Genomic DNA, 25,720 nt, shown 5'->3' with positions numbered 1-25,720 from the left:
CGAAATGTCAGATGGGACGCCGAACCAAGCAACCCAGCTGATGATAAATGCCCGAGCCACATCAGCCACTGCTGTTGAAACCAACGGAACAGCTTCCGGCAAACGTGTGGTTCTGTCAACCATGGTGAGAAGGTGTGTGAACCCCTCAGAGGTGGGCAGGGGCCCAACCAGGTCCAGGTTAACATGGACGAACCTTCTTTAGCGTACTAAGAAATGTGGCAGGGGGGCCTTAGTGTGACGGTAGACTTTAGAGTGTTGGCACACCACACATGTTTCAGCCCACTTCCGCACATCCTTTTTAAGTCCATGCCAGACAAACTTTGCTGCTACCAACTTTTGTGAAGGTCTTTTTCCTGGGTGTGACAGGCCATGGACTGGTCGAAAATCTGTCGTCTCCATCCTGTGGGAACAACTGGTCGTGTCTGGCCTGTGGAAACATCACATAGGAGTGTAGTGCCAGCAGCACCAAAAGCAACATCCTCCAACCTCAGTCCTGTCTCAGCCATCCTCAGCGCCTGAACATCTGGATCCGAAATTTGATCTGCTGCCATGCAATCATAGTCCACACCAAACAGGACGTCTCCAGTGATTGCTCGGGAGAGGCAGTCAGCCACCGGGTTGTGCTTGCCTGCCACATGTTGTATATCTGTTGTGAACTCCGATATGAAGGAAAGCTGGCACTGCTGGCGGGCAGACCAAGGCTCTGGCACTTTAACCATGGTGAAAGTCAAAGGCTTGTGGTCCACGTACACAGTGAAACTTCGGCCCTCTAGCAGGAAACGAAAGTGTCGGACGGCAAGATAGAGGCCTAGCAGCTCCCTATTGAAGGTACTGTAAATCCGCTCATTGGGGCGCAGTTGTCTGCTGAAAAATGCGAGCGGCTGCCAGGCCCCCTTGACCCACTGCCTTAACATCCTCAAACGCTTTATTCCTTTCCTCCGTCCAAATCACTGCGTGCCTGGCCGCTTTACCCTTCAGGGCCTCATAAATGGGTTGCATTAGCTGTGCTGCATGCGGAAAAAAAGCGGTGGTAAAAGTTCACCATGCCCAAATACTCCTGCAGACACTTCACAGAGAGTGGGCGTGGGAAATTCGTTACAGCATCCACCTTTGAAGGGAGAGGAACTGCACCGTCCTTAGTAATGCGGTGTCCCAAGAAGTCAATAGTCCTCAGCTCAAACTGACACTTGGCTGGGTTTATAATCAGGCCATGCTGACTGAGTCGCTCAGAGAGTGTCAATAGGTAAGACGTGTGTTCTGTCTTAGAAGCACTAGCCACCAGTATATCATCCAGACAAACAAATAAAAAAGGAAGGTCCCTCAGTACTGTATCCATCAGTTGCTGGAAAGTCTGTGCTGCTTTTTTAGGACCGAACGGCATCCGAAGGAATTCGAAGAGGCCAAATGGTGTGATAACCGCTGTCTTGGGTACATCCAGTGGGTGCACAGGCACCTGGTGATAGCCACAGACTAGGTCCACCTTGGAAAATATGACTTTACCAGCCAAACGGGCAGAAAAGTCCTGGATGTGCGGGACAGGATAACGATCGAATGTTGTTGAGTCATTGAGCTGGCGGTAATCGCCACACGGGCGCCAGCCACCGCCTTTCTTTGCCACAATATGCAGCGGTGAAGACCATGGGGTACTGGAACAACGAATAATTTCCCATGCGCTCCATGTTCTCAAACTCAGCCTAAAGGCCGGCGCATGCTTCTGCGTTTTCACGGGAACGGAGACGCAAGAGCCCTTCCGGGCCCCTCACGGCCCTTCCTACGTCCTTACGTGCGTCGGCCAATTTTTCTAACTAGACGGCAAAGCCCCACAAGCGTCACCCGGCCGCGAGGGCTGTGATTGGTCTGCTGACTACATCATTTCCGGAGTCGCATATCCGGTTCATGCCCGGAAACCACAGAAGATTTAGAAGAACGAATATGGACCAGATAGAAGAGCACTTGGCAGAAGAGATCCGACACTATGTCCACTAGTATAACCCGTCACTAACCAGCGGATTTTTCTAGTGCCTAGTGTTCTGGCGGGGAATTGCATGGCAACACGCGCAACGGTTGGAGAACCATGAATGACAACGAGTCCTGCGTTACAGCTGCGTGCCTGCGGGCCCCTGACGACGCAGAAGCATGCGCCGGCCTTAAGCAATATCCAGCTTTATCGGGTCTAGGCGCCGGCTCATGGGCATGAACTGGTGGGCCTGCTGTAGACATATGATGTTCCACACCATGTTTGGTGCTGTTGGATGAGAACGTGGGTTTCGTTAAGCTTGGAAACTGTATCAGGAGGCGGTGGAACCCATCCGTGGCTGGTATAATGCTGGACAGCCCCACAAAGTCTGATACTCCGATTGAGCAGGTATAAGAACAAAAAGTCACTGCACCATATTTATCGTGCTCTGGAGGATTTTCCAATATGCTCACCACTCTGCCCGCTGTTGCGCTATTGAGAGCAGCGACGATTAGGGATGGGTATCGTTTGGTTTTTATCCGATTCCGGTTCCTAACCGATACTTTTAAAACGATACCGGTGCCTGAACCGATACTTTTTTCAAAAAAGTGCACAAAACGATGCTTGACTAAGAAAGGCTTTTTTATTGCCAAATATATTAACTGTTTAAAGTAGATTATAAATATAAATAAATACAAAACCATTTGTAACTTAAAACTATGAATAACATACGAACTGTTAACAAAAGTTTACACTATACTTAAATAAATAAAAATAAATACAAAACACACACACTCTGACTCGTGACTCTGACTTCGGTGCCTGAGCCAAATGAAGACTGAGGGTCGCTTTCCCGTCACGCGGAGACCCCCGTGTCTCCGCGGCGGGGGCTGTCGCAGGGGGGCTTCGGCCCCCCGCCTTCGCCCCCCCAAATGCAGACGCTTTTATGAAACATTTCTCGGCGTGGTCTTCGCTCCTCCCGCCCCGAGCCTTTCCAAGCCGACCCGGAGCCGGTCGTGGCGCACCGCCACAGAGGAAATGCGCACGGCGGGGGCCAGCCGGCGCCGGGGAGAGGTCTCCCGAGGAGATCCTCCCCCCCCCCACCACCACCTGCACGGGAGCCCTGACGCACACGGGGCGCGGGCAGCGCGGGGACAAGATTTTGTCCAACGGCAGCCGCGCCTGCGGGGGCCCGGCGGCCGGCGGGAGCCGCCGCTTCCCGTGAAGGAAGGAGCGGAAGTGTGAGGAGGCGGGAGGAGCGGAGACCTCAGTCTTCCATTGGCTCAGGCACCGAAATGAAGCACCGAAATCTCCGTTGCATTTCGGTCCGGGTAGGTACCGGTTGTATTGGAACTGGTTCCATATTGGAACCGGTTCTCGGTACCCAACCCTAGCGACGATATAATAATACTTGGTGGTATCCGCTGTAATGTCTCTCAGCACGAACTGCGCCTCCGTCTGAGCAAACCAGGCCGATGGTTGCGATTCCCAAAACTCCGGGAGATTAAGCGCGACTGCGTTTATCGCAATGTCCGTCTCTGGATACATCCAGAGAAATCAAGGTCACCAATGTAGGAGTCGAGGGAATAATGTAATCCGTAGATCTTCTAGTTTTGTGCGCCTCTCCGCGTGCGTTTATTTTTACAAACAATTCAACCACAGAGACTTCCGGGCGCCACCAAAACATCTGCTTTTAACCACACCCAGGGCACTTGTTACCTTGGTAACCCCCCAGCTCCTTACCGGGTGTGTGAGTGTGGAATTTAGTTGTTTTGTTTGTAGTTACGGTCATTTTGTTTGTTGTTTTGGGCTTGGTTCCCCCTTGATGTTTATTTTGTGCTTCGTACTAGCAATAAAACAAACGAAAGATGGTCACCCCTGACTCTTCATCTGGTTTTATGATACTCCTTTAACCCCTAGACCAGCTCAGGGATGTAACAGCAGGTCACACAATAACACAGTCCTTTTTCTCTGTTTTTGACAGTCATGTTGTACCAATTTAGATTATTCTGATGTATGAATACACAAGTTTCATTAGAAGGCCATCCTTCGGGCACTTAATTCGTTCGAATATCTTATGGAGCTCTTCGTCATTGCAATGCCCTTTTCAAACACTTTAGTTCTTCTTAATTCAAAAACAGTAGACAAAACTGACAAAGCTCAATCAGTTCCTTTTAAAATGTAAAAAAACTTTATTGTGAAAATGGCTTCATTGAACAGATAGTTTAAACTGTGTTTGTCTTTGTCAATCATCTTATGCAGATTGGGTTCTGTTGGAAGTCCAGTGAGTGCAGGGCAGTGGCCAGTGCTGCATACAGATGTGTGCTGCTGAATCTTAAACAGTACACCGGGCTGCTGCCTGATTCTGAGCTCAGCTGAAAGAACTACACAAAAGTGTGCCACATGAGAAACTGTACTGATTCACAAAGTACATACCATTGACATTTATTTCAATCTGAATTGTGTGTACCTGCAGGCATGCAGTTTGCCTTTTGTCCCACAGTCGTACAACACCATAGTACGAGGAGCCACTGGCTATCATATAATTTCCATCGGTCTGGATGCAGTACAGAGTGCTGTCATGAGGCTCCTCCCACTCCATCACACATTTCCTGTTGGGAGAGATTGGAGAGTTTACAAACATGATGAGATGATCAGAGGAGTAAGGAAAAACGACAACAACAAAAAAAAACTTTTAACAGGGTAAAAAGAACGTAGAAACCTCAGAGAGAGCCATATGTGAGGGATCCCTCACCCAGGACGAACAGAGGTTTACTGTATACCAACCGATATGTTTTTGGGGCTGTGCATGACTGATACATTATGAAAGCACTGTGTTTTATTTTCACTTCAGATACAAGTATTGAGAATACAAAATGATCCGGGCAAAAGCTGAAATTGCAGCCAAGACAGTGTCTGTTTCCCCTGCTTCTCTTCTGGTAAAATGTCAACCTCACTGATGGGATGTGGCGCTCCTAGAATATCTTTGCATCTGCCTTTTGTCCTCTGTTTGACTCAATCCAAAACCTATTGTTTGACAGTAGTCTTACCTCAATGTGATGGTATAAAAGTAAGCAAAAGGCTTAGAGTACCCAGCCTTTCTGGAGTTGCTGTGTGTTGTTGTTACGTGTGCAATATGATGTCAAATATCCAAAATCAAACATACAACTTCTTAATACACTTCCCTTTTTTTTATTAATAACTAATAATCTGTCTTTTTTCTGTTACAAACATTCCTTGTCATTTCTGTACAGTGATATTAACCGTTAACATTTATATATAGTCTAGTTTTTCTATTTAGTTATTTATTCATACATTCAGTGTCACTCTTCCGTTATAAACAGTGCTTGTCATTTAAGTATGTTTGTGTGTATACCTGAACCCTCACTAGTGGGAAGGGTGGCCTTGGTGACTCCTACACAGTTTATCTGTTCTTGGTTTTATGGCTGTCAGTGCCAGACGAATGTCATTTTCCACTTGCAGACATGCTCTGTGCTTTGCTTTTAATACCTTCAATGTAGAACAGCCAGACTCGCGGAGGTATGTGGTGGCAAATAGAAGAAGAGATTTCATACCTCCCAGTTTAAGATGCCGAGGTGGTATTCCATGGTTGTGGCATGGGTTTTGCAGCCGAGTCTTCTTCGGTCTGATTGTATGAAATCCATGTAGAAGAAAGCATTCAGCTTGGGAATTCCATAATTAATCACTGCTTTTTATAGATAATGTGGTACTCCCTCAGTCCGTGTCCTTCAATTTGCAATGGGGCAGTTTTCAGATAAGTATGAAGAGGTCAAAATGAGAGTCAGCACCTCCAAATTCCAGGCCATGGTTACCGACCGGCCGGAAAATAAATAATTTCTCTTTCCAGGTTGGGTGGGATTTTCTGCCCCAAAGAGGGAGTTAAAGAGTGTGCAGGTCTTGTTCACAAGTAAGGGGAAGACGAAACACCAAATTGGCTGGCAAGTCAGTAAGGCCTCCGCAGTTCTCTTTCAACATTCGTTTCGGTATCTCACTGTGGGACACGTCCTCTGCGCTGTCCTCCAAAAGCAATTTTAACGCCTCTTTGCTGTTGCTCGCCTACCAGGCTGAGTTGGAGGATGACATGGTGGCGTCACCTTCCACGGCTGTGTGGGACGAGCTGTGCGTGGTGACAGACCTCTGCCTTCGTCTGCACAGATGCGCTGTCAAGGCATCTGGAAGAACCATGGCTGTGATGATCACCCAGGAGAGAGCTCGGTGGCTAAATTTATTGAGCCTCTCCCAAAAGGAAAAGGCCCAGCTCCTCGATGTTCCCATGGACCCGAAAGGCTTATTCGGCCCTGTGTAGCTACAATGCCAAAATGCTATGAGGAGAAAAATAGAGAGGGGGAAGCGCTCCAGCTTTGCCTCCCCAGGAAGGCGCCGGCCGCTTCCCCAGCCACACACCGGCAAACATTCTCCCAGGCAGTGGCACGGCCAGGTTCCCAATTCCCGAAACGTCAGACGCACCCTCAGGCGGGCGGTCGGGGCCAGAACAAAATGCAGGAACTCAAGGGCGCCTGGGCGAAGAAACCTTTCGCTTCCAGCGTGGAGCAGGAGATCCAGCTGCCCATCCTGCCACTCTGGGGGCCAAAAAGAAGAGGCGCGTTACCTAGCGCACCTCCGCCAGTCGGGGGGGACAGGTTCAGCCAGACACCTGCTTCCCTCCCGGCAGAAGGGGTTCAGCTCCGAGGAGCTTGTTCCAGAACCCACAAAAGGCGTGCAGAGGCCATGTCGGCACTCATAGTTCACGTAAAATCAAATAAAGGAAAGATCGGCGCTGCAGAGAGCTCTGTGGAGCCGCAGCCGAGTGTTTCCAAAAGCACACGGTGAACAAGCGAACACAAAATCATTTTTCCCTTTGTGAAATGTTCAATAAATTTCATATGCTGTGCGCACCCAGGCCAAATGCCGAGGGCGCAGCCTCACTTATTCCAGCTAGATCATCTCTTTTCAAATATTGCTCCTGGCTTTGAAAATGTACTTTGGCATGCAAACACGATAAATCTATAGATAAAAAAATAATCTACCGTGGGCTGAGTCGGAGGTCCCATAGTCGAATAAAGGTATCATAGCCACAAGTAAAGAGCTGGAATGGAGACTCAAACACCATGTCTAACACACCAGCCCCACGGCGAAACTCTGACCCCAGACTGCAGACACACTCCAACCTGGTGGGGGAGAGAGGGATAAAAAGAGACAAAGAGGGGAAATAAATTGTATTTGTTATTAGATGTGACCACATATGTAAATCCTGAGCCATGAGCTTTAACAAGCGAGAGAGACAACATTTGGCCAACTAACTGGATATGATAAATGAGCCAGGTCGACTTAATGGTGTAGCTTAAATTAGGGGCCAAATACGCAATTTTGGCAAGTCCAACTAACTGTAAAACACTGTATATCAAATTTTTTTGAAGCAATTATAAATAAGTATACAAATTAACCTCATAATTATGTTAACATTTTACAGTCAAAGTCTTGAGTTTCAATTGTAATTATGATGGTAAGGGTGGTGTTGAGGTGGCTCATATGAGCACCTGCAGCTGCAGCAGGGGCGTGATTGGCATTAAGTTAGCTCATTGCTCCCCTTCTTAAATGTGGAAGAGAGAGCTGGGATAGGGAGACAGAGAGCTGCCATAAATCAATGCAGATTACATTGTCCTCATCTCTGAATCGCTTCATTCAGTAATGTGTAGGAATCGATTTTTTTTTCCCAGGACATAAAAAACATTACCCACTTTCCTCTGATTGGCTAATACTCTTTACCATTGTTGGTTGGGCTTGTTGGTTTAGGTATGAGGTGAAGTGATTGGTAAGTTAGGACAGGAATATTAGAATATGCTAATCAGAGGAAGGGTAGGGTGGTAAATGCCAGTGTTTGCCTCCCTGGGTAAAATATCACCCGCACTTTCCTGAACTCCCAGTTAACTTCATAAAAAAAAAAGTCTAGTCTTGATGACCACTCAAGGCACTTTACAGTAGTTTATCGCAATCCACCCAGTCACACACACACACATTCATAAACAGCATCTATCGGCTGCAGTTTTTTCTATTAGGAGCAATTTATGGTTCAGTATCTTGCCCGAGGACACTTCGACATGCAGTGGTGGAAGACAGGGATCAAACCGCTAACCTTCTTGATGGAGGACCACCACCCTATCCTCCTCAGCCTCAATTATTTTGTCCCGTTTGAAAAACTAGGGATTAAAGGTGCTGGACTCAGATGTTTTCAGTTGTTCTTTACAGATAAAAGTTCCTCTGTCCACCTGGGTGATTACTCCTCTGGGACAGCCCCATGTCATGTGGTGTCTCCCGAGGATCCGTTCTAGGCCCCGTCCTATTCTCCCTATATATGCTGCCCCTGGCATACATTTTTTGAGAAATACTATATCTCTTTCCACTGCTTTGTGGATGATATAAACTTAAACTTCCTCATACTAAATAAAAACAAGTGTGAGGTCATTGTGCTTGATGTGGACACCCTTGGTGCTTTGGCCCATACTATTCACTCATCTGTGAAAAGTCTTGGTTTTCATTTTTACCGTTTTATTAAATAATAAATAATATTTAATAAGCAGATTTCCTCTGTTGTTAGGTCTACCTTGTTTCAGTTGAGACTTATATAAAAGGTAAAGGCCTATCTTCCACTTTAAGATCTAGAGAGGGCTATCCATAAATTCTCTACGTGATTATTGTTATTCTCTGTATGTGGGCTTAGACCAATCATCTATTCAACATCTGCGGCTAGTTAAAATCGCTGCTGCAGAAAAAGAGGGACCATATAACACCTGTGTTGTGCTCCCTCCACTGTTAGTCACAGGATCGATTTTAAAATGTTAGTGTTAACTTCTAAATTAATGGACTGCACCGCCTTACCTAGCTGAACTCCTTCATATTCACACTCCAGTACGAGAGCTGAGGTCAGCCACTCAGCTGCTCCTGGACTTACCTAAAACAAGGCTCATAACCAGAGGCGATCAAGCCTTTGCAGTAGCCACACTAAACTTGTGGAGCAGCTCTCTTCTCTTTAGCCTTCTTCCCGAGTTGAGACATTTTTATCCCAGCAGATTGTATTTTAATTTATTTTGTTTTATTGTATTCTATTTTTACCATCGGTATTTAGATGTATTGTATTTTGATGTTTTCTTGTTGTACCTTTTACTTTGTGAAGCACTTTGGTCAACCAAGTTGTTTTAAATGTGCTATATAAATAAAATTGACATTGACAATGACATTACACATTTCGTGTTTCAAAAAGATTATACAAAATTTCTTTCACAAATGCAGCCAGCTTATAAACGCAATGTGAATAATTTGATGTATTTGTCGATGGTGTCTTTATAAATTACTATATTGTGAAAGAAAATGGAAAATTTGTGCTGTATGACCAGTGCACTGGAACTGATCTGTTACCTTAACTCATAAAATGAATTGACTGCTTCTTTAGGAAGAGACTGTAAGCAGGATGAATAATAGTGGGATTATCAAATTGTTAGTATGCCAGCAAGATGGACAAATAAAATAGATTATATAATAAGCTTAAATGTATCTCATTTTCCATAAGATACTTATAAATGGTGGGAGGATATATTTTTGATTGTCCTTTAACATGGAAACAAGTGCTGAAGGTAATACATAAAACCATGTAAAATACATGAAAAATTAAAAAACCAACAAAAGATTTTTCAGGTAAGATGATCTACAATTTGGATACATTTATCCAATGTAACTTCATTTGACAAAAATATATTTAAAAAAGAAATTATAAAGCCATAGATTCAGGTAGTTTATTGAAGCTCAGGGCTGGTATGACATTTTTACTGAACCAAAAAAATATTATGAATATATATATTAATATTTTAATTTTGTTTGTTTATTTATTTACTGTTTCCTTTGTTAGGTAATTGGTTTGTTGGGCTTGTTGATAAGGTTGTGAAAATATTCATGTTGGTCAAATAACAACAGAGACTTTTTTTCTGTTGTTATTAAAATACAAAAATAAATAATGAAAAAAAGACTGAACACCTTTACTAAAATAATTTTTTTTATTGCTATTTTAGTGAATCTTTAACACATGCATAGTGCCTAGAATATGGAAGTGTTCAATTATCAAGCTTGTGCTTAAAGAGCCATGAGCGAGTACATCAAATTACTTTCGGCCAATTGCCATCACCTCTATATTATGAAATACTATAGAGAGACTCCCTGATCTCAACATTAATCATTGAATAGATGCTGGGTGCAAAATATAGGGGGGTCTCGGGTGTTCGAGTCCCCTCGATTGACACTTAACAACCGGAAATCCTTAACTGCAAAATTCTTGGGGGTCTGTGAAAAAATCTCTCAATGAGTATTTGGCACTTCTAATTGTCATTAAAATGTCTTTAAAAGGCATATTATGTCCAGTAATAAGGCAGACATACATTATAGGTCCTGTATCGTATCACCCTGCTGGAGATCACGGGATCATGTTTATAGCAACCCGACACCATCGTCAGCTCTTATAACCACAAACTCTCTTGATATCTTGGATGGTGTCTTATATGTGTGTGTCACCTCTCATCCAGACATATTTGTTTCTTTTTGTTGTTTGCATTTGTCATCATCAATCCCCCCCCACTCGCTTGTGCTGCAGCGGGGATCCCCTGCAGTTCACACATCACTTCACTTTTCCTGGGTGTCTATGGACATTATACTGGAGGCCAGGCGAAGAAACTTTTTAGAACCTGCAGAGCGTCTCATTTGTGTTCACACATGCACCTCCTCCAGAGATAATACGGTGATGTTTGATGTTTGTGCTAAATGCAATGCAATTCCCTTTCTGAAATATCACATTCACAAGAACATGAGGTCACTGTGACCTTGACCTTTGAACAGCCGAAACTACTCTGTTCACCTTTAAGTCTAACTGAACGTTTGTATCAAATTACCTCAAGGACTTCCTGAGATGTTATGTTAACAAGACCAAAAGAGAGAGAGACCAGACCCATTGCAGTACCATGCTCTTGTGATCACAGCTCTTTCGAGCTTGTTCCCTGCCTTCTGATTATTGCACGATGACTTGCACTCAACAGGGCAGATTATTGCAAAATAACTGTCTCTTTGTTGCCATTTAATACCCTCCATGACCGTGACTCTGTGCTACTTTTGCATGTTTGATACCTGCCCCATAGCAACCATTTAAAGAAGTCTGCTGCTGCCCCCCCAATCCAACACCACCACCACCACCACCACCCTTCTTCGCCCTGGAGCTCAATTTGAAGATTTAGGCTAGTAATCCTCTAGCCTCTCCCCAGGGGGTCTTCTTATTGGACCAGGGTTTCCCCAGAGGGCGTCTTATTAGTTGAGAGCTCTCTTTGCCAGGATCTCATGACTAAGCCTGGGCCAAAGGGGAGTCTGTGGTAAGGCTGAGTTTGTGACTGCGTGGGGTAGTGACCCCTCATTCTCCCTAAACAACTAAAAACAAGAAGCTTAGCACATGCCATACAAACAGAAACTAATTCATGCCAAGGGGATGAGAGCCTGTTCATTTGTAATTGAATAATGATGTCTCTATCACAACATTAAAACTATTAATTCATACCCCCAGCCCCTTAAACACTTCAAACAAAAGGATTACAATCCAAAGGTGTTCTTAATTTTACAAACACTCAAATAAACGGAAAATAAAAGTTGGAGTTCCATAAGCTGATTTGGCGAGTCATTACAATGCTACAGACTGCCCTCAAAGGGTTTGGGTGTGAGTGGTAAAATTCACAGGGTGGTTTGGGTTTGATACTGTTGAAGTGATCAACCCTTAATCACTGGAAATGTAGCATGTGGATTATGTAATGAATACGGGTGCAGTTAAGTACCTCAGTTTTACGGTCATAAGTGAGAACATTTTCAGAAAGAGGAAAACAAAACACAAACAACCAAAAAGCAGAAGAAATTGCTGTCATTCATTTTGAAAAAGCATACAATAATACATTAAACCCTAGGACAATACAAGTGACTGGTTAAGTCATCAGAGCAACGGCCCGTGAAAGAAGCGTTTTTTGTGTCTGGTTGTCGTACAGTACAGAACAGGAACAGAATGGAACGGACAGTCAGGACTGCAGAGAGAATCATTGGAGCCAACCTGCCCTACATCCAAGACAAAAACTCGTCCACACTCAGGAAACATCACTGCAGACCCATCTCACCCTGGACACAACGTGTTCCAAACTCTGCCCTCAGGTAGGCGCTACAGAGCACTCTGTAGGGTCTGCAGTGATGTTTCCTGAGTGTGGACGAGTTTTTGTCTTGGATGTAGGGCAGGTTTGCTCCAATGATTCTCTCTGCAGTCCTGACTGTCCGTTCCATTCTGTTCCTGTTCTGTTTAGTGGCCAAACTAAACCAGCCAGTGATAGAAGTGCAGGGGACAAACTAGAATATTGCAGAGTAGAACTAGATCAGCAGCTCCTGAGGCAGGTTGAACTTCCTGAGCTGTTGAGAAGCACCAGTGCCTCATCTTGTTCACCAGTGAGCAAACATTTGCCAGGTAGATTGACGGCAGCACAGTTCAAAATGTCCACTGTCTCAGTCTAACTCGCCCTGGCGTCAGCATCTCCGGAAAATCCCTTTGAGAGCTGTTGCTCCTTCAACTAAAAACTTGATAGCTGGCTGGTTGGAGGTTTAGGACTTTATCTATGCTGAAGGTGATCAGAGTGGGAGAACTGAGAACTTAAGAGACAAACAAAAGTGAAAAAAAGTAGCAGAGAGCAAAACACAGAGGCCTCCATCTGTGCTTACATTAGCACCCCTGCTAAAAGAGGCTACCACGCGCCCACCACCAGGATTAAGACCCGGTCCGGCCAAATCATTGCTTGGAGAATTATTAATAGTGATCGTCATAGCATCTAGAAAATATTCAGAAAAAAAAATTCTGTTTATGCATTTGTCAGACCCTCTTGATCAGGGGTGGGCAATTCATTTTCCCAAGGGGCCACATGAGAAACATGGACAGTTGTGGAGGGCAGGACCAATAGGCTGAATTCAATTCTACTCATATTAATTTGAAAAGCTTCTACTGGTAAGAGTAAATGTTATGATTAGGCAATGAAAAAGTGAGGCAGGGAAAGTGTATGCCAACATTCTAATCACTATTTAATCAACATTTACAAGAACCCATGTGAACAAAATAAGCATGTTATTTGCAGTATATGAATGATCAGCTTTAAATTTACTTCATACAAAGTGCTATTACTATTTGCATAAAGTCTAATAACCCCATTTGCTGGTTTTCTGTTCTTTTTTTTTGTTCAGTGAGAGAAATCTAGTCTGTGTTGGGCATGAACAAGTGCACTGAAGTCAGGTAGAATATCTGAGGTGGATATGCGAGGGATGGCTGACAGTTGATCATCAGTGAGAGAGGATCTGTATCTGGATTTGTTAAACGTCATCACAGAAAATGTTTGTTCACATCTGTAAGTAGAGCCAAAGAGAACCATCATCTTCTGAGCATGCCTCCTAATGAGAGAAGAATAAAACTTCAGCAGTGATACTGACTTAAAGTGCTATGCCAGTAGTGTATCAGACTGAAGGTCAATGAGTACAAGCTGAACATCACTGGGTGCATTATCCACACTGCACGTGAAGGGAGAAGAAATCATGTGCATTTCACTTTCAACTGTTTTGAAGTCTTGACATCGCCTTGAAAACTTACCATGCAGTGCCCCTAACATGGATGGGTACACCCCGCGGGGTGATCAACTGATGGGGTGGCTTCTTTCAGTGTTGGTATGTGGTTGAGAATGTTACCCTCCAACTGGCTTGAAAGAAACTGCAACTTTCTCATTAAAGCCTTCACTAGCCTGTACATTTCATGTGCAAATAGGCCCTTGCCTTGGAGTTTGGTATTTAGCTCACTCATTAGTGCAGTGACATCAACAGCAAATGCAAGATCTGCCATCCAGTCTGCATCTGAGAGCTATTGGATGTCCTTGCCTTTCTTTTAACAAAACTCTTGAATCATTGCTCTCAGGTCCCATACTCTTTTAAGCACTTTGCCCAGACTGGGCCATCTGACAGCTGTGTGGTAGCCTATGTCACGATGTTCAGTCTCATTCTCCTCCAAAAGTGCAACAAACTGTCTGTGATTCAATGCTCTTGCCCTGATAAAGTTAACTAATTTAGTTACATCAGTATCATGATTCATTTTTAGCACTGACTTACACAACATCTCCTGATGTATAATACGATGCAAAAATAGCAATTTAAGTTCTGGGTTAATTTCCCTCACTTTATCTTGCATCCGCTTCAAAAGTCCGACATTTTTCCCTGTCAGATTTGGACAACCATCGGTTGTAACACCTGCCAGTTTGTCCCATCTGAGTCCCAGCTTGTCCAAGCATGCAGTTACCTCCATGAACAAATCACTCCCAGTTGTCGTCCCTTTTATTGACCGCATTGCTGCCAGCCCCTCCGTAATCTCAAGTCTTTCGTAATCCCACGCACAAAGATGAGTAACTGGGCTGTGTCGCAGACATCACAGCTTTCATCCAGAGCCAAGGAGAAAAAGTCAAAATCGTCTACTTTCTTTTGCAGCTGAAGCTCGAGATATCCCACGATGTCCTCGATCTTTCTCATTACGGTTCGTCTAGAGAGGGACACATTTTCAAATGCTTCTTTCTTCTCAGGGCACATTTGTGCTGCAGAGTCCACCGAACACTCTTCGATAAACTCCCCATCAGAGAATGGCTTACTATTTTTTGTGATTTTGTGGGATATCACAAAGCTGGTCTTGACAGCTCCATCCCTGGATGTGGAAAGCTTGATAAAAAAAACCTTGTTGCTTCTGCAGCTTAGCTAGCAAAGCTTCCGATGTCTGTGCACGTTCTTCATTGGTCAAGTTTTTGTAAATTTCTCGGTACTTTGTCTCGTAATGGGGATTCAAATTGTAATTCTTAAAAATAGCGATCTTTTCTCCACAACCTAAGCACACGGCTTTCCCTTTGACTTCAGTAAAAAATACTTAGAAGTCCATGTCTCGTTAAAAACTCTACATTCTGTATCTATCTTTCTTTTTTTAACGTGAGCTGACATTTTTGAGGACTAACAGCTAAGTCACATCTCTCCTAAACTCCGTTCGCCAAAACATCATATGCTCACGTGCATTCAGGACATACGTGAGGTAAAACTGTTTTCTTTTGAAGGCCCTTTTTAAAAAACAAAGAAATGTAGTTGTATTCTGTGCATAATGTTCACTTATTTACGTGCGATCTAGAATAAAATTAAAAATTCTCCTTCTCCTGCTCCTCTCCTATGGAATCATCTCCCACTTTCAGTTCGGGAAGCAGACACCATCTGTACATTTAAGAGTAGGCTTAAAACCTTCCTTTACGAAAAAGCTTATAGTTAGAGCCGGTCCAGGCTTGTCTTAGACCTGCTCTTAGCTATGCTGCTATAGGTCTAAAACAGGGGTGTCCAAACTTTTTTTCCAGAGGGCCACATACAGAAAAATATACGAAGGACTAGATGTGAGGTTTATTACGTTCATGCTGGTAACCACCGCCTCCGCAACGCCCTGTTCGGGGTCGCAACTGTTGACCGGGGCGGACTGTTGCGGAGTGTCGCCAGCCCACCCGACCAAGGAGTCCAGAGGGCTCGTTTCGAATACCCGTGGAGCAATGAAGGTGAGGGCCGGCGCACATATCAAAGAAATTAATATCTCATCAATACATGTTACTGACTCGACTTCTTTGCCCTTTGCCTTATCGTCCACAGATCCAGGGCCGCAGCTGCAGCCACATCATGGATTATGATGGTGGACCGCGTATCAGAGATTGTCATAATAATGGTGGATCCTGTATCGTTCTGGCTGATAGTGATAATAATGACGGATCCTGTATCTTGTTCGCATCTGATAATAGTGATGGACCACGATTTAGGTGGCAGCTGATGGAGGATCCTGATAACGAAGGAGGTCAATGACTGTGGACTATGGTGGCATTCAATCTTGATGGTGGATCAGGATCGTGGTGGCTGCTGACTATGGACTATGATTATAACAAGACATATAAATAGATATACAGTACTGTGCAAAAGTTTTAGGCAGGTGTGAAAAAATGCTGTAAACTAAGAATGCTTTCAAAAATGGGAGTGTTAACAGTTTATTTTCATCAATTAACAAAATGCAGTGAATGAACAGAAGAGAAATCTAAATCAAATCAATATTTGGTGTGACCACCCTTTGCCTTCAAAACATCATCAATTCGTCTAGGTAGACTTGCACACAGTTTTTGAAGGAACTCGGCTGGTAGGTTGTTCCAAACATCTTGGAGAACTGACCACAGATGTTCTGTGGAAGTAGGCTTCCTCAAATCCTTCTGTCTCTTCATGTAATCCCAGACAGACTCGATGATGTTGAGATCAGGGCTATGTGGGGGCCATACCATCACTTCCAGGACTTCTTGTTCTTCTTTACGCTGAAGATAGTTCTTAGTGACATTGGCTGTATGTTTGGGGTCGTTGTCCTGCTGCAGAATAAATTTGGTGCCAATCATACGCCTCCCTGATGGTATTACACGATGGATAAGTATCTGCCTGTATTTCTCAGCATTGAGGATACCATTAATCCTGACCGAATCTCCAACTCCATTTGCAGAAATGCAGACCCAAACTTGCAAGGAACCTCCACCATGCTTCACTGTACCGCTCTCCAGCTTTTCGGCGAACAAACTGCCTTCTTCTACAGCCAAATATTTCAACTTTTGACTCATAAGTCCAGATCACCTGCTGCCATTTTTCTGCACCCCAGTTCCTATGTTTTCGTGCATAGTTGAGTCGCTTGGCCTTGTTTCCATGTCGGAGGTATGGCTTTTTGGCTGCAACTCTTCCATGAAGACCACTTCTGATCAGACTTCTCCGGAGAGTAGATGGGTGTACATGGGTCCCACTGGTCTCTGCCAGTTCTGAGCTGATGGCACTGCTGGACATCTTCCCATTTCGAAGGGAAATAAGCTTGATGTATTTTTCATCTGCTGCACTAAGTTTCCTTGGCCGACCACTGCGTCTATGATCCTCAACGTTGCCCGTTTCTTTGTGCTTCTTCAAAAGAGCTTGAACAGCACATCTGGAAACCCCAGTCTGCTTTGAAATCTTTGTCTGGGAGAGACCTTTCTGATGCAGTATAACTACCTTGTGTCTTGTTGCTTTGCTCAGTCTTGCCATGGTGTATGACCTGACATCAAACTGTCTTTCACAACCTCACATTGGTAGCAGAGTTTGGCTGTTCCTCACCCAGTTTTAAGCCTCCTACACAGCTGTTTCTGTTTCAGTTCATGACTATGTTTCAACCTACATGTGAAGTTGATGATCATTAGCTACTGTTTGGTATAATTGCTTGATCATACACCTGACTATAATCCTACAAAATCCCAGACTTTGTGCAAGTGTACCTTTAAGAATTGATGCTGATTTGAAGGCAAAGTGTAGTAACATCAAATATTGATTTGATTTAGATTTTTCTTTTGTTCGCCCAATTTGCATTTTGTTAATTGATCCAAATAAACTGTCAACACTTCCATTTTTCAAAGCATCCTTAGTCTACAGCATTTTTTCACACGTGCCTAAAACATTTGCACAGTACTGTAGATATATACTATTTCTCCTCAGATACAATAATCCATCAATTCATTGACCTTTCATTATGCTACAAAGTGTTTATTCTAATAAATGCTGCAAATACCCTTATCTTTCTGATGTTCTCCTTTTTACCTTGTTAAAAGTGTTCTTTAGTAGTTTTTCCTTACTTTTGTTGAGGGTTAAGTGCAGAGGATGTCACACCTTGTTAAAGCCCTATTAGACAAATTGAGATTTGTGAATATGAGCTATACAAATCAAATTTTATTGATTGTTGCTGATCAGCAGGTAGCGTAATGACCCTGAATTAATATTGACATATGCAGCTGTTTAGGGCTGGACTCAGATTATGTGACAGAATTCTTTAGCTGCGGCTGACGGGTAGACCAGTCATCCCCCAACCAGAAGGTCTGCGGTTCGATCCTAAGTCTTCCCCGTCTGTGCACTAATTGTAAGTTGCGTTGGATAAAAGGGTCTGCTAAATTTCATGTAATGGTTGCAGTCATTGGACGGAATCAATTAAAGTGTAAGACCTGCAAAAAACTGCTGTGATTTTAAATCATGATTTCTGTGTAGATATCAATAGGTCGGGACTCGTCATGCATGTCCAGTTCGGAGTCAATTGGACCATGTCTGTCCGAGATACAACATCTTTTTTGGATGATGAGATATCAAGCTCTAGGAGGAGTATGATTTCATTTTCAAACGAAAATGGCTGACTTCCGGTTGGGTGTGGCGTCAAGATGATGATACACATATGTACCATTTTCTTTAATCTGGTTGAAAGTAAAGGAGTAGGAAGACTGTGATTGACAATTTGTAGGGGTCGTTATAAACCATTTTTGGATGCCCATTCTTGACCACATTAAATTATGTAAATTTTCACCAGACCTGAAGCGACTGCGCAATTTGGTAAGTTTGCAGGTATGTTTAGGCCCTCAAAAAGCCAATTCAATGTTAAGAAGAAGAAAATTAACTAGACTTGCAAGCAAAGTTAAGACTTAGATAAAATCTAAAAGGCTCTCCAAAATAAAAATGTTAAAACGGTTTACTGAGTCAGCTGACCAGATCTCCTCAGGCTGGTTGTTCCAGAGCTTTGGGCCCAGGAGGCCTCAGCCGAAAAAGGACACGAGAGATGGTTATTGAATCGGGACATCACTTCTGTTTACTTTCCTTCACACTTCAAAACTTCTCTATTGACAGAACCCTCTTCTGTTAGAACCCCTTTCAAAACAAGAGTCCCAACCAACACCCTGCGTATAATAATGAAGCCACTAGATAAAATAGCTTACACTAACAAACAAAATATTTGAATTATGGACACAAATTCAAACTATCCTTTATCTATCTTTAGCATATCCCCGAGAGACGGTCGAGATTTTCAACTGATGTTTTCAGGTTTATTTGAACCTTCCCTGAACAACACCGTAAGAGCTTGTGCCTCTTCGGAGGGTCGCTAAAACATAAAACTTTTCCTTTGTGAAGTTACAGATTCATAACAGTAAGTCCGCGTCTATACAGGAACTTCACGTTCAAAATAAAAGCATGTGAAAAAACCCTCTGTTTTCCTGAATAAAAACTAATCTCTGAATTTCCGAGATAATTGTTTTCAAGTGAATGCAATACACTTCCGTAAATTCTGAGACATCCAGTTTCGATCTTTTCAAAGATTGTTTTCTAGTACAGACAGTAGTTTGATTGACACAGTTTTTTAAATTTTTTTATATAAACGTTATCTTGTAAATTGGCATGTAGTTTTCAGGAAGGGAGTGATCCTGCCCAGGTTTTTTAAAGGGGTTTTTTCCAAGCGCAGTTTTAAAATAAGTAGGGACTAGACCATCAGACAAGGAACTGTTAAAAACTGAAAGTAAGCAGGGCCCAACAGATTGCTGTACTTGAATTAAAAACTTTGTCGGAATTATATCAATGCGGCTTGAGGACACTCTCATGTATGATATGTTTTTTAAATGTTCAGAGAGCGTAATGGGATAGAAGCTTTCGAGGTGAACTTCCTAATGATGTTTGAATCTGCTAACCTGCCTGATGTTGTGCTTACCCCTGCCCACCACGGACCAACCTTCAGTGGGCTCAACAGGTGAAGTAGAGCTGGCTGAGGGTTTAGCTCCCAAGACGGGGCTGTGGGTTTAGCTCCCAAGACGATCAAGGGATCAGTTGCATGACCAGGGGCAGCCACCGGAGCTTCAGTGGTGACAGAGCAGAAACCGTGGGGCGGCTGTGGCTGAAGGTTAGAGAGGTCTTTCTCCAACCAGAAGGTCAGCAGATCGATCACAGTCTTCCCCATGGTGTGGTATGCTTTAGTTGATTATATATATTTTTTTCAATCATAATAAACGACTTTTTATCACTAAATAAAAGATCAAATTAGCTCACTTAAGCACAAAAATAAGGCCCAAGTTTTAACTCATGCCCCAACTCTGAGTCATTCAGTGCAATGTCAAAATTGACAGAGAAATATCATAGACTCGATCAGAATAAAATATTTAGAAAGAAATCATTTTGCTGATTGAGTATGAAGAAGTTCGAGCTGCAGTATGGCAGCTACTTTGTGAGATAGGTAGACTGGTGGTCCTAGTGGGCTTTATACTTGTTTTTTGTTAGGAGGGAACAACTGTGACACAGTGGAATGAATTCCTGATTTAAGCGGGTCTGGTCTCACTGCAGGAGTCAGGTTGGCTTAGGGCCCATACACACACACAGACACAAAAAAAAGTGAAAGGAATAATTAATTAATTGACAATGTAGAAGAAGCTAAGGGCATTATCCTTTAGTGTGGGGACTGCTAAAGAAATGCAGTGTGTGTTTTTGTAAAGAAGTGGTTGGAGGCTCTTGTAAAGCTGAGTCTGAGTACCAAACAGGAGCCTGGGGACAGACTAAGAAACAGGCGTTCTCGTCAAAAGCCACCAGACAGGTAGAAAAAGGAGCCCTGCTGAGGTTTTAACTGGCTAAACCAAACAGAGGGGAGACATAAAACCTGCTGCATGTCCTCGCAGTTCACTCTGCACTTCTGAGCTCACTGCAGCAGGAATGTGAGATTTCAGGCAGACAGAGCAGAGAGGGGGGCACTGGCTGATAGGACCCATCAACAATGTCCACCTTCAAAATGTCACATATACACGTGCACTCAAAAGACAATACAGCTGCAATTTGTATAACAGAGCATCCAGCCCACTGCAGACATTTAACCCTGTTCCTTTCAGGGTTAGGAATGTCAAGAATCATCGCCTGGCTATTTGATTGTGAAAAGGGAGGGCTCCCTTTCTGAAGGAACAGAGGGGAATCATGGGAGTTGGAAGTGATTGTCAGAGTCCTTTCTCTTTGAAGCTTTTTTTCCTCTCTGTGTGTAGCCATGAGCGAACACAGTGTGAAAATGTGGGGTGCTGCTCTGATGGGTCCACTTGTGTGGGATCTTCTCTCTATGGCTGATCATAAGACTTCTTTGTGTGATCCAAAAGACAGAATTAATTGCTGCAGAGGGAAAAGGGAAGTACTGAACAAAATTAAACTCCAAGAGCCCAGGTCCTGTTTTCCATGCCTGGGTTTAGGTCTTAGGTTTGGTATGGGAGAAATAACTGGTAGTGGTTAGAGCTAAGGTTTGTTTCAGGTTAAAGTGAGAAGGAACACTGATCATTACTCAAGGGCATTAAAACTGAACTGTGGTGAAAAATGCCAAATGCTGCTCACTATCCTGCAGCATTGTGTCATTCACTTCACTCAAGTGTCTGAAAATAATGCGATGACCAAGACTGTTCATGCAGACGCAGCATTTAGAATATCATCACGAGAGCTTGTTTTACAGTCAGAAATCAATACATTTGTCCTCGCATTTTACTTTACTTGTCATTTTTGTGCAATATATATATATATATTCACAGTGGTGGCCAAAATTGGTGGCCAAAATTATAAGAACACCTTAAGGATCTGACCAAATTTACCTTTTTTTTGCCTCCCAAACATGATTTAATTTCATAATGTTCATGAAACATGCAGATGGTTGCTCTGAGCACAAACAAATAACAGATGAAGTGAGTCCTACTGTTTGTATCCACTTTTAACTTTAATATTTTCTATGTCCACCTTTTGCAGCAATTACAGCAGCAAATCTCTCTGGTATAGTGTCAATATATTTCCTGAGAACTTCAACACTAATTTTATCCCTATTCTTTTGAATCTACAATAGATCTGTCCAGTTTATTTTTCAACTCGCCCCAAATTTGATCGATGGGGTTCAGGTTCGGACTTTGAGGGGGCCAGTCCATCATTTTCAACGTTCCAGCAGATTCCTTCTGACGCAGGTAGTTCCGGCAATAGTTACAAGAATGTTTAGGGTCATTGTCCTCTTGGAAAATAAATCCAGGCCTAATAAGACGGATCCCAGATGGTATTCCGTGCCTCACCAGAATGTTGTGGTATACTTTCTTATCCATTGTGCCATCAATTTTCACTAAGTCACTTGTTCCTGAGGCTGAAATGGCATCCCACACCATAATACTACCCCCTCCGTGTTTAACTGTTGGCAAGAGACACTCATTTTTATAGCTTTCCCCCACCCTCCGTCTAACAAACATTCTTCGCTTGTTGCCAAACTGTTCAAACTTGGACTCATCAGTCCATAACACTTTATACCAATCTTCCTTTGTCCATTTCTCGTGTTCTTTTGCAAGTTATTAATTATTAATCTATTTTTCTCTCTCAGTAATGGTTTCTTTGCTGCTATTCTGAAGACACTGTTGCACCGTCAGTCATTGTGGTGTTGATCTCATCACGTAGTTCTCGTGAGGTCTTTCTTCGGTCCTTAAAACTGAGCATTTTGAGATGCTTCACTTGTCTGTCAGAAAGTATATTTTTTCTACCTCTCCCCTTTCGGTACTGGTGTGAATTGCTGGCATCATGGCCGTCTAAAGTGTACTTTACAGTGCTTGGACTGCATCTCAAGTCCTTGGCTATGCGGCGGTAACTCCAGCCAAAAGGGCCTTAATTCAAGCCCGTTGCTCACTCGTTAGCTCCTTCTTCACCATAGCCATGTTCAAAGAGCAACATGTGCTTCAAGACTACTTCTAGAGGCTTTGAATTTATACCAATTGGTGGTGTGGCCTCTGTGACAAAACCCTGGTGTTACCAATCACTTACTGAGCAGGATAGGCTCTTGCATCACCAGCAATTTAACCACGATCACACCTGACAATGATTACACAAGTAATTTGGCTTCTTCTGTGAAGGAACATGATTGTGTGACATTGACAGTGAAATAGGCCTAGCTTGTTTTTTGGAAAATTACCTAAATCTCCTTATGATGGCTCTATTCTATGGTTTATAGAGCATAATTGATGACTTTGTAGATATTTCCTTCGTTTAATGGGTATTTTAATGGCTAATTCACGAAAAAAACAACTGAAACCTCTTAAATATGCCAAGTGTTCTAATAATTTTGGCCACCACTGCACCACTGTTTAAAGTCGCTTGTCTTTTCATGGAATGTACAGGGCATCAAACCGATAATGCTGAGACATCATTTTGTTTTGTTTAAATCTTAAGGTTAATATCCTCCTCCTATAGGAGAGGACTATGACAATTAATGACCATATAATTATTATTATAATTTAGGAGGATTTTTGCATGCAGTCAGTAGTAAAGGATGTATAAAACTGCAGAGACAAAAGCCACTCGATCAAGAAACCATGCCCTCCAAAATTTTATAAGGAATCTGTCCTTCAATTAATCCTCACAAGAGAAAACACATACTACCCTGGAGGATATTCTTTCTCAAATATAGATTATATATGGCGTAAATTTACTCCCAAAGAGCACAAATCTAAAATATGACATTATCAGAAAATTAAGAAAATTGTATATGTACACTGGTATATACAAATCTTCCAACCTCCCATGAAAACTTGGTCTCAGTTTAGATCCAGTTATACCTTACAAAGTTCAGCCAGGACATATTGTTTTTGTGAAAAGTATATAAACAGATTACTGCATCTAATTAAACTTCATAGATTAATGTAAAATCTGTCACAGGCATTTGATCAAATATTCAATTTTGTACAATAATCGCTTTGTGAGAGTATTTTTTAGCAGATCCCAATTCCCAGTTGGTGGAAGATTGTGTCAGGTCCGTTCATTTACCCATTGTTACTTTCTTTCTTTTGACACAGAAAATAATAGAGGGGAATAGGTGGGAAATACTCTAACCAGCCACAAAAACTAAAACTAGTCATCTGCAATTTATTTCAGGGCTTACATTTAGCTATATCTTAGTAACGAAATTGATGATCTGCATCCCTAAAGAGATAGATTTTTTGGTAGCTCTCCAAGTTGTAAACATTTGAGTTAATGTGCATGAAGATGCATTTTTACACCTCACCAATCTCAAATTTCACATATTGCCTTCATATCTTTTATTATTATATAAGTGCCAAAGCCTAATACCTTATATATATATACAAAAAAAAAACATGGGCAGAAGCAACGTTGCTTCAAAGTAACATATAAGAATTATCTGGAGACATTTGATATTGACAACTGTTTAAGAAAAAACTATGAATGGAAAAAAAAAGTCTGTATTTATATTGCGCTATTCTATTCTTGATGACCATTTGGGGCTCAGTATTTTGCCCAAAGACAGTTCCGCATACAGATAAGGAAGACTGGATCGAAGCTTCAACTTTCTGGTTGAGAAACAGTTGCCTCTACAGAACTACAGTGCTAACATGCATGTTATTGTGTATATGCAACAATTCTAAATTGCATTATATGTACTATTTACCACTTTTAATGTGACTGCTTAACATGTACTAGGATGTATTGTGTGCAAGTACCTCACGCTCAGATGACATGTGGTCTGATTTTTTTGGACTCCCCATCAAGAGATCCCTGATGACATCTGCTTTCTTCACTTTCTTTGGAATATTTGGATATTGAACATGGTGAGTGAGAGACCAAAGCTAAGTAGATTTTTTGCTAACCTTAGCTCAATTTGAATGTCTATGGTATTGTATGTTAGCCTGGGTGCCAGACAAACCTAGCCCCACCCACAACATTTTCGGTCGAGAAGTTCGGTCTGGAGTCGCTCCGTTGGGGAGAAATTATCTCCAAACAGAAGCTGTGCGGACCAATCAAATGGTCAGGACGGGCTTTATACGACGATGGAGAGATGATCAACAGCTACGTAATCAACTAAGTCATCAAAGAGCGCTTGGGTTGACTTTGTTTTCCACAAACATGCCTGCCTCTGGAGAGCTGAGATGTGTAGATGCCATTGAATCTGTTTAAGGAGACATCGACAGCGCATTCATTTTGAAAGAGGAATAGAGAAACACGATCAAGGCATTTGTAGATCGAAAAGATGTTTTTGCTGTCCTTCCTACGAGATTCGGAAAAAGTTTAATATATCAGCTGGCCCCGATGCGTCGCTCAACATACGTCACATACTACTCTTATTGGTTGTAGGTCTATCTAATTGAGCGTAGAGGCATTTTTTTCCCTGGTTCGGTTGAAACACGCCCCATAATCACAGCCCAATGGAGCGGTTTTAGACTCATAGAGAATTATGAGTATGACAACGTCAGGCTAATCGTATGTAGCAGTGTTAAGTAAATTTTTAAGTCAAGTCTTAACCACTGTCCTAACATGTCATGACTTTCAAGTTACCAAAATAAGTTCTACCTCTAAGATTTTTTTCTTTTGAAGTCAAGGTACTACAAACAAGTATAAATCAATCAATCAACCTCACACATTACTCTCTGCGTGGGTCCACAAGTACTTTCAATAACATGGATGGGTGTAGCTGGTCCAGAAAGAGTATTTTCTACTGCAAACACACCGTTTATTTGAACAATGAGCACACTTGCAAACATATCTCTCCTTTGTGTGTGTGTGTGTGTGTGTGCTTTCGGCGCACATGTGTTTTGTAATTTTTAGGTGTCGGGGTGCTTTTTTAATTTGCACGGCTTCATGCTGTCATTTGCCAGCACCTCGGCACACAAAACACACTGAGGATGTTGCTCAGTCGTGCCAGTGACAGTGAAACCAAACTGCAAATAGCTCTCGTCATATTTGCGAAGCTTTGGCTTCTTCGCAACTGGAGCATCGGTTGCCTGACTTACCAATCAGAAACTT

The 25,720-nt window shown here is 42.7% G+C and overlaps 1 protein-coding gene across 3 annotated transcripts in view; it reads right to left on the bottom strand.

The window, feature by feature from the left end:
• Positions 1 to 4,135: 4,135 nt before the first annotated feature.
• fbxw4 (F-box and WD repeat domain containing 4) overlaps positions 4,136 to 25,720 on the bottom strand; it is a 66,429-nt gene continuing 44,844 nt past the window's right edge. For 2 of the 3 annotated variants that reach the window (XM_061087628.1, XM_061087627.1), the window contains 3 exons: positions 7,006 to 7,146; positions 4,428 to 4,569; positions 4,136 to 4,341 (listed from right to left, as the gene is read on the bottom strand). In XM_061087628.1, coding sequence (XP_060943611.1) covers positions 4,207 to 4,341; positions 4,428 to 4,569; positions 7,006 to 7,146 — 418 coding nt within the window. In that variant the 3' untranslated portion in view covers positions 4,136 to 4,206. The remainder of the gene's footprint in view (positions 4,342 to 4,427; positions 4,570 to 7,005; positions 7,147 to 25,720) is intronic. The other variant, XM_061087629.1, reaches the window with a different exon arrangement.

Source organism: Limanda limanda, chromosome 15, assembly GCF_963576545.1.
Source record: "Limanda limanda chromosome 15, fLimLim1.1, whole genome shotgun sequence".
In the NCBI taxonomy this organism is placed as follows: Eukaryota; Metazoa; Chordata; class Actinopteri; order Pleuronectiformes; family Pleuronectidae; genus Limanda; species Limanda limanda.
This window is presented reverse-complemented; position numbering and strand designations above follow the sequence as displayed.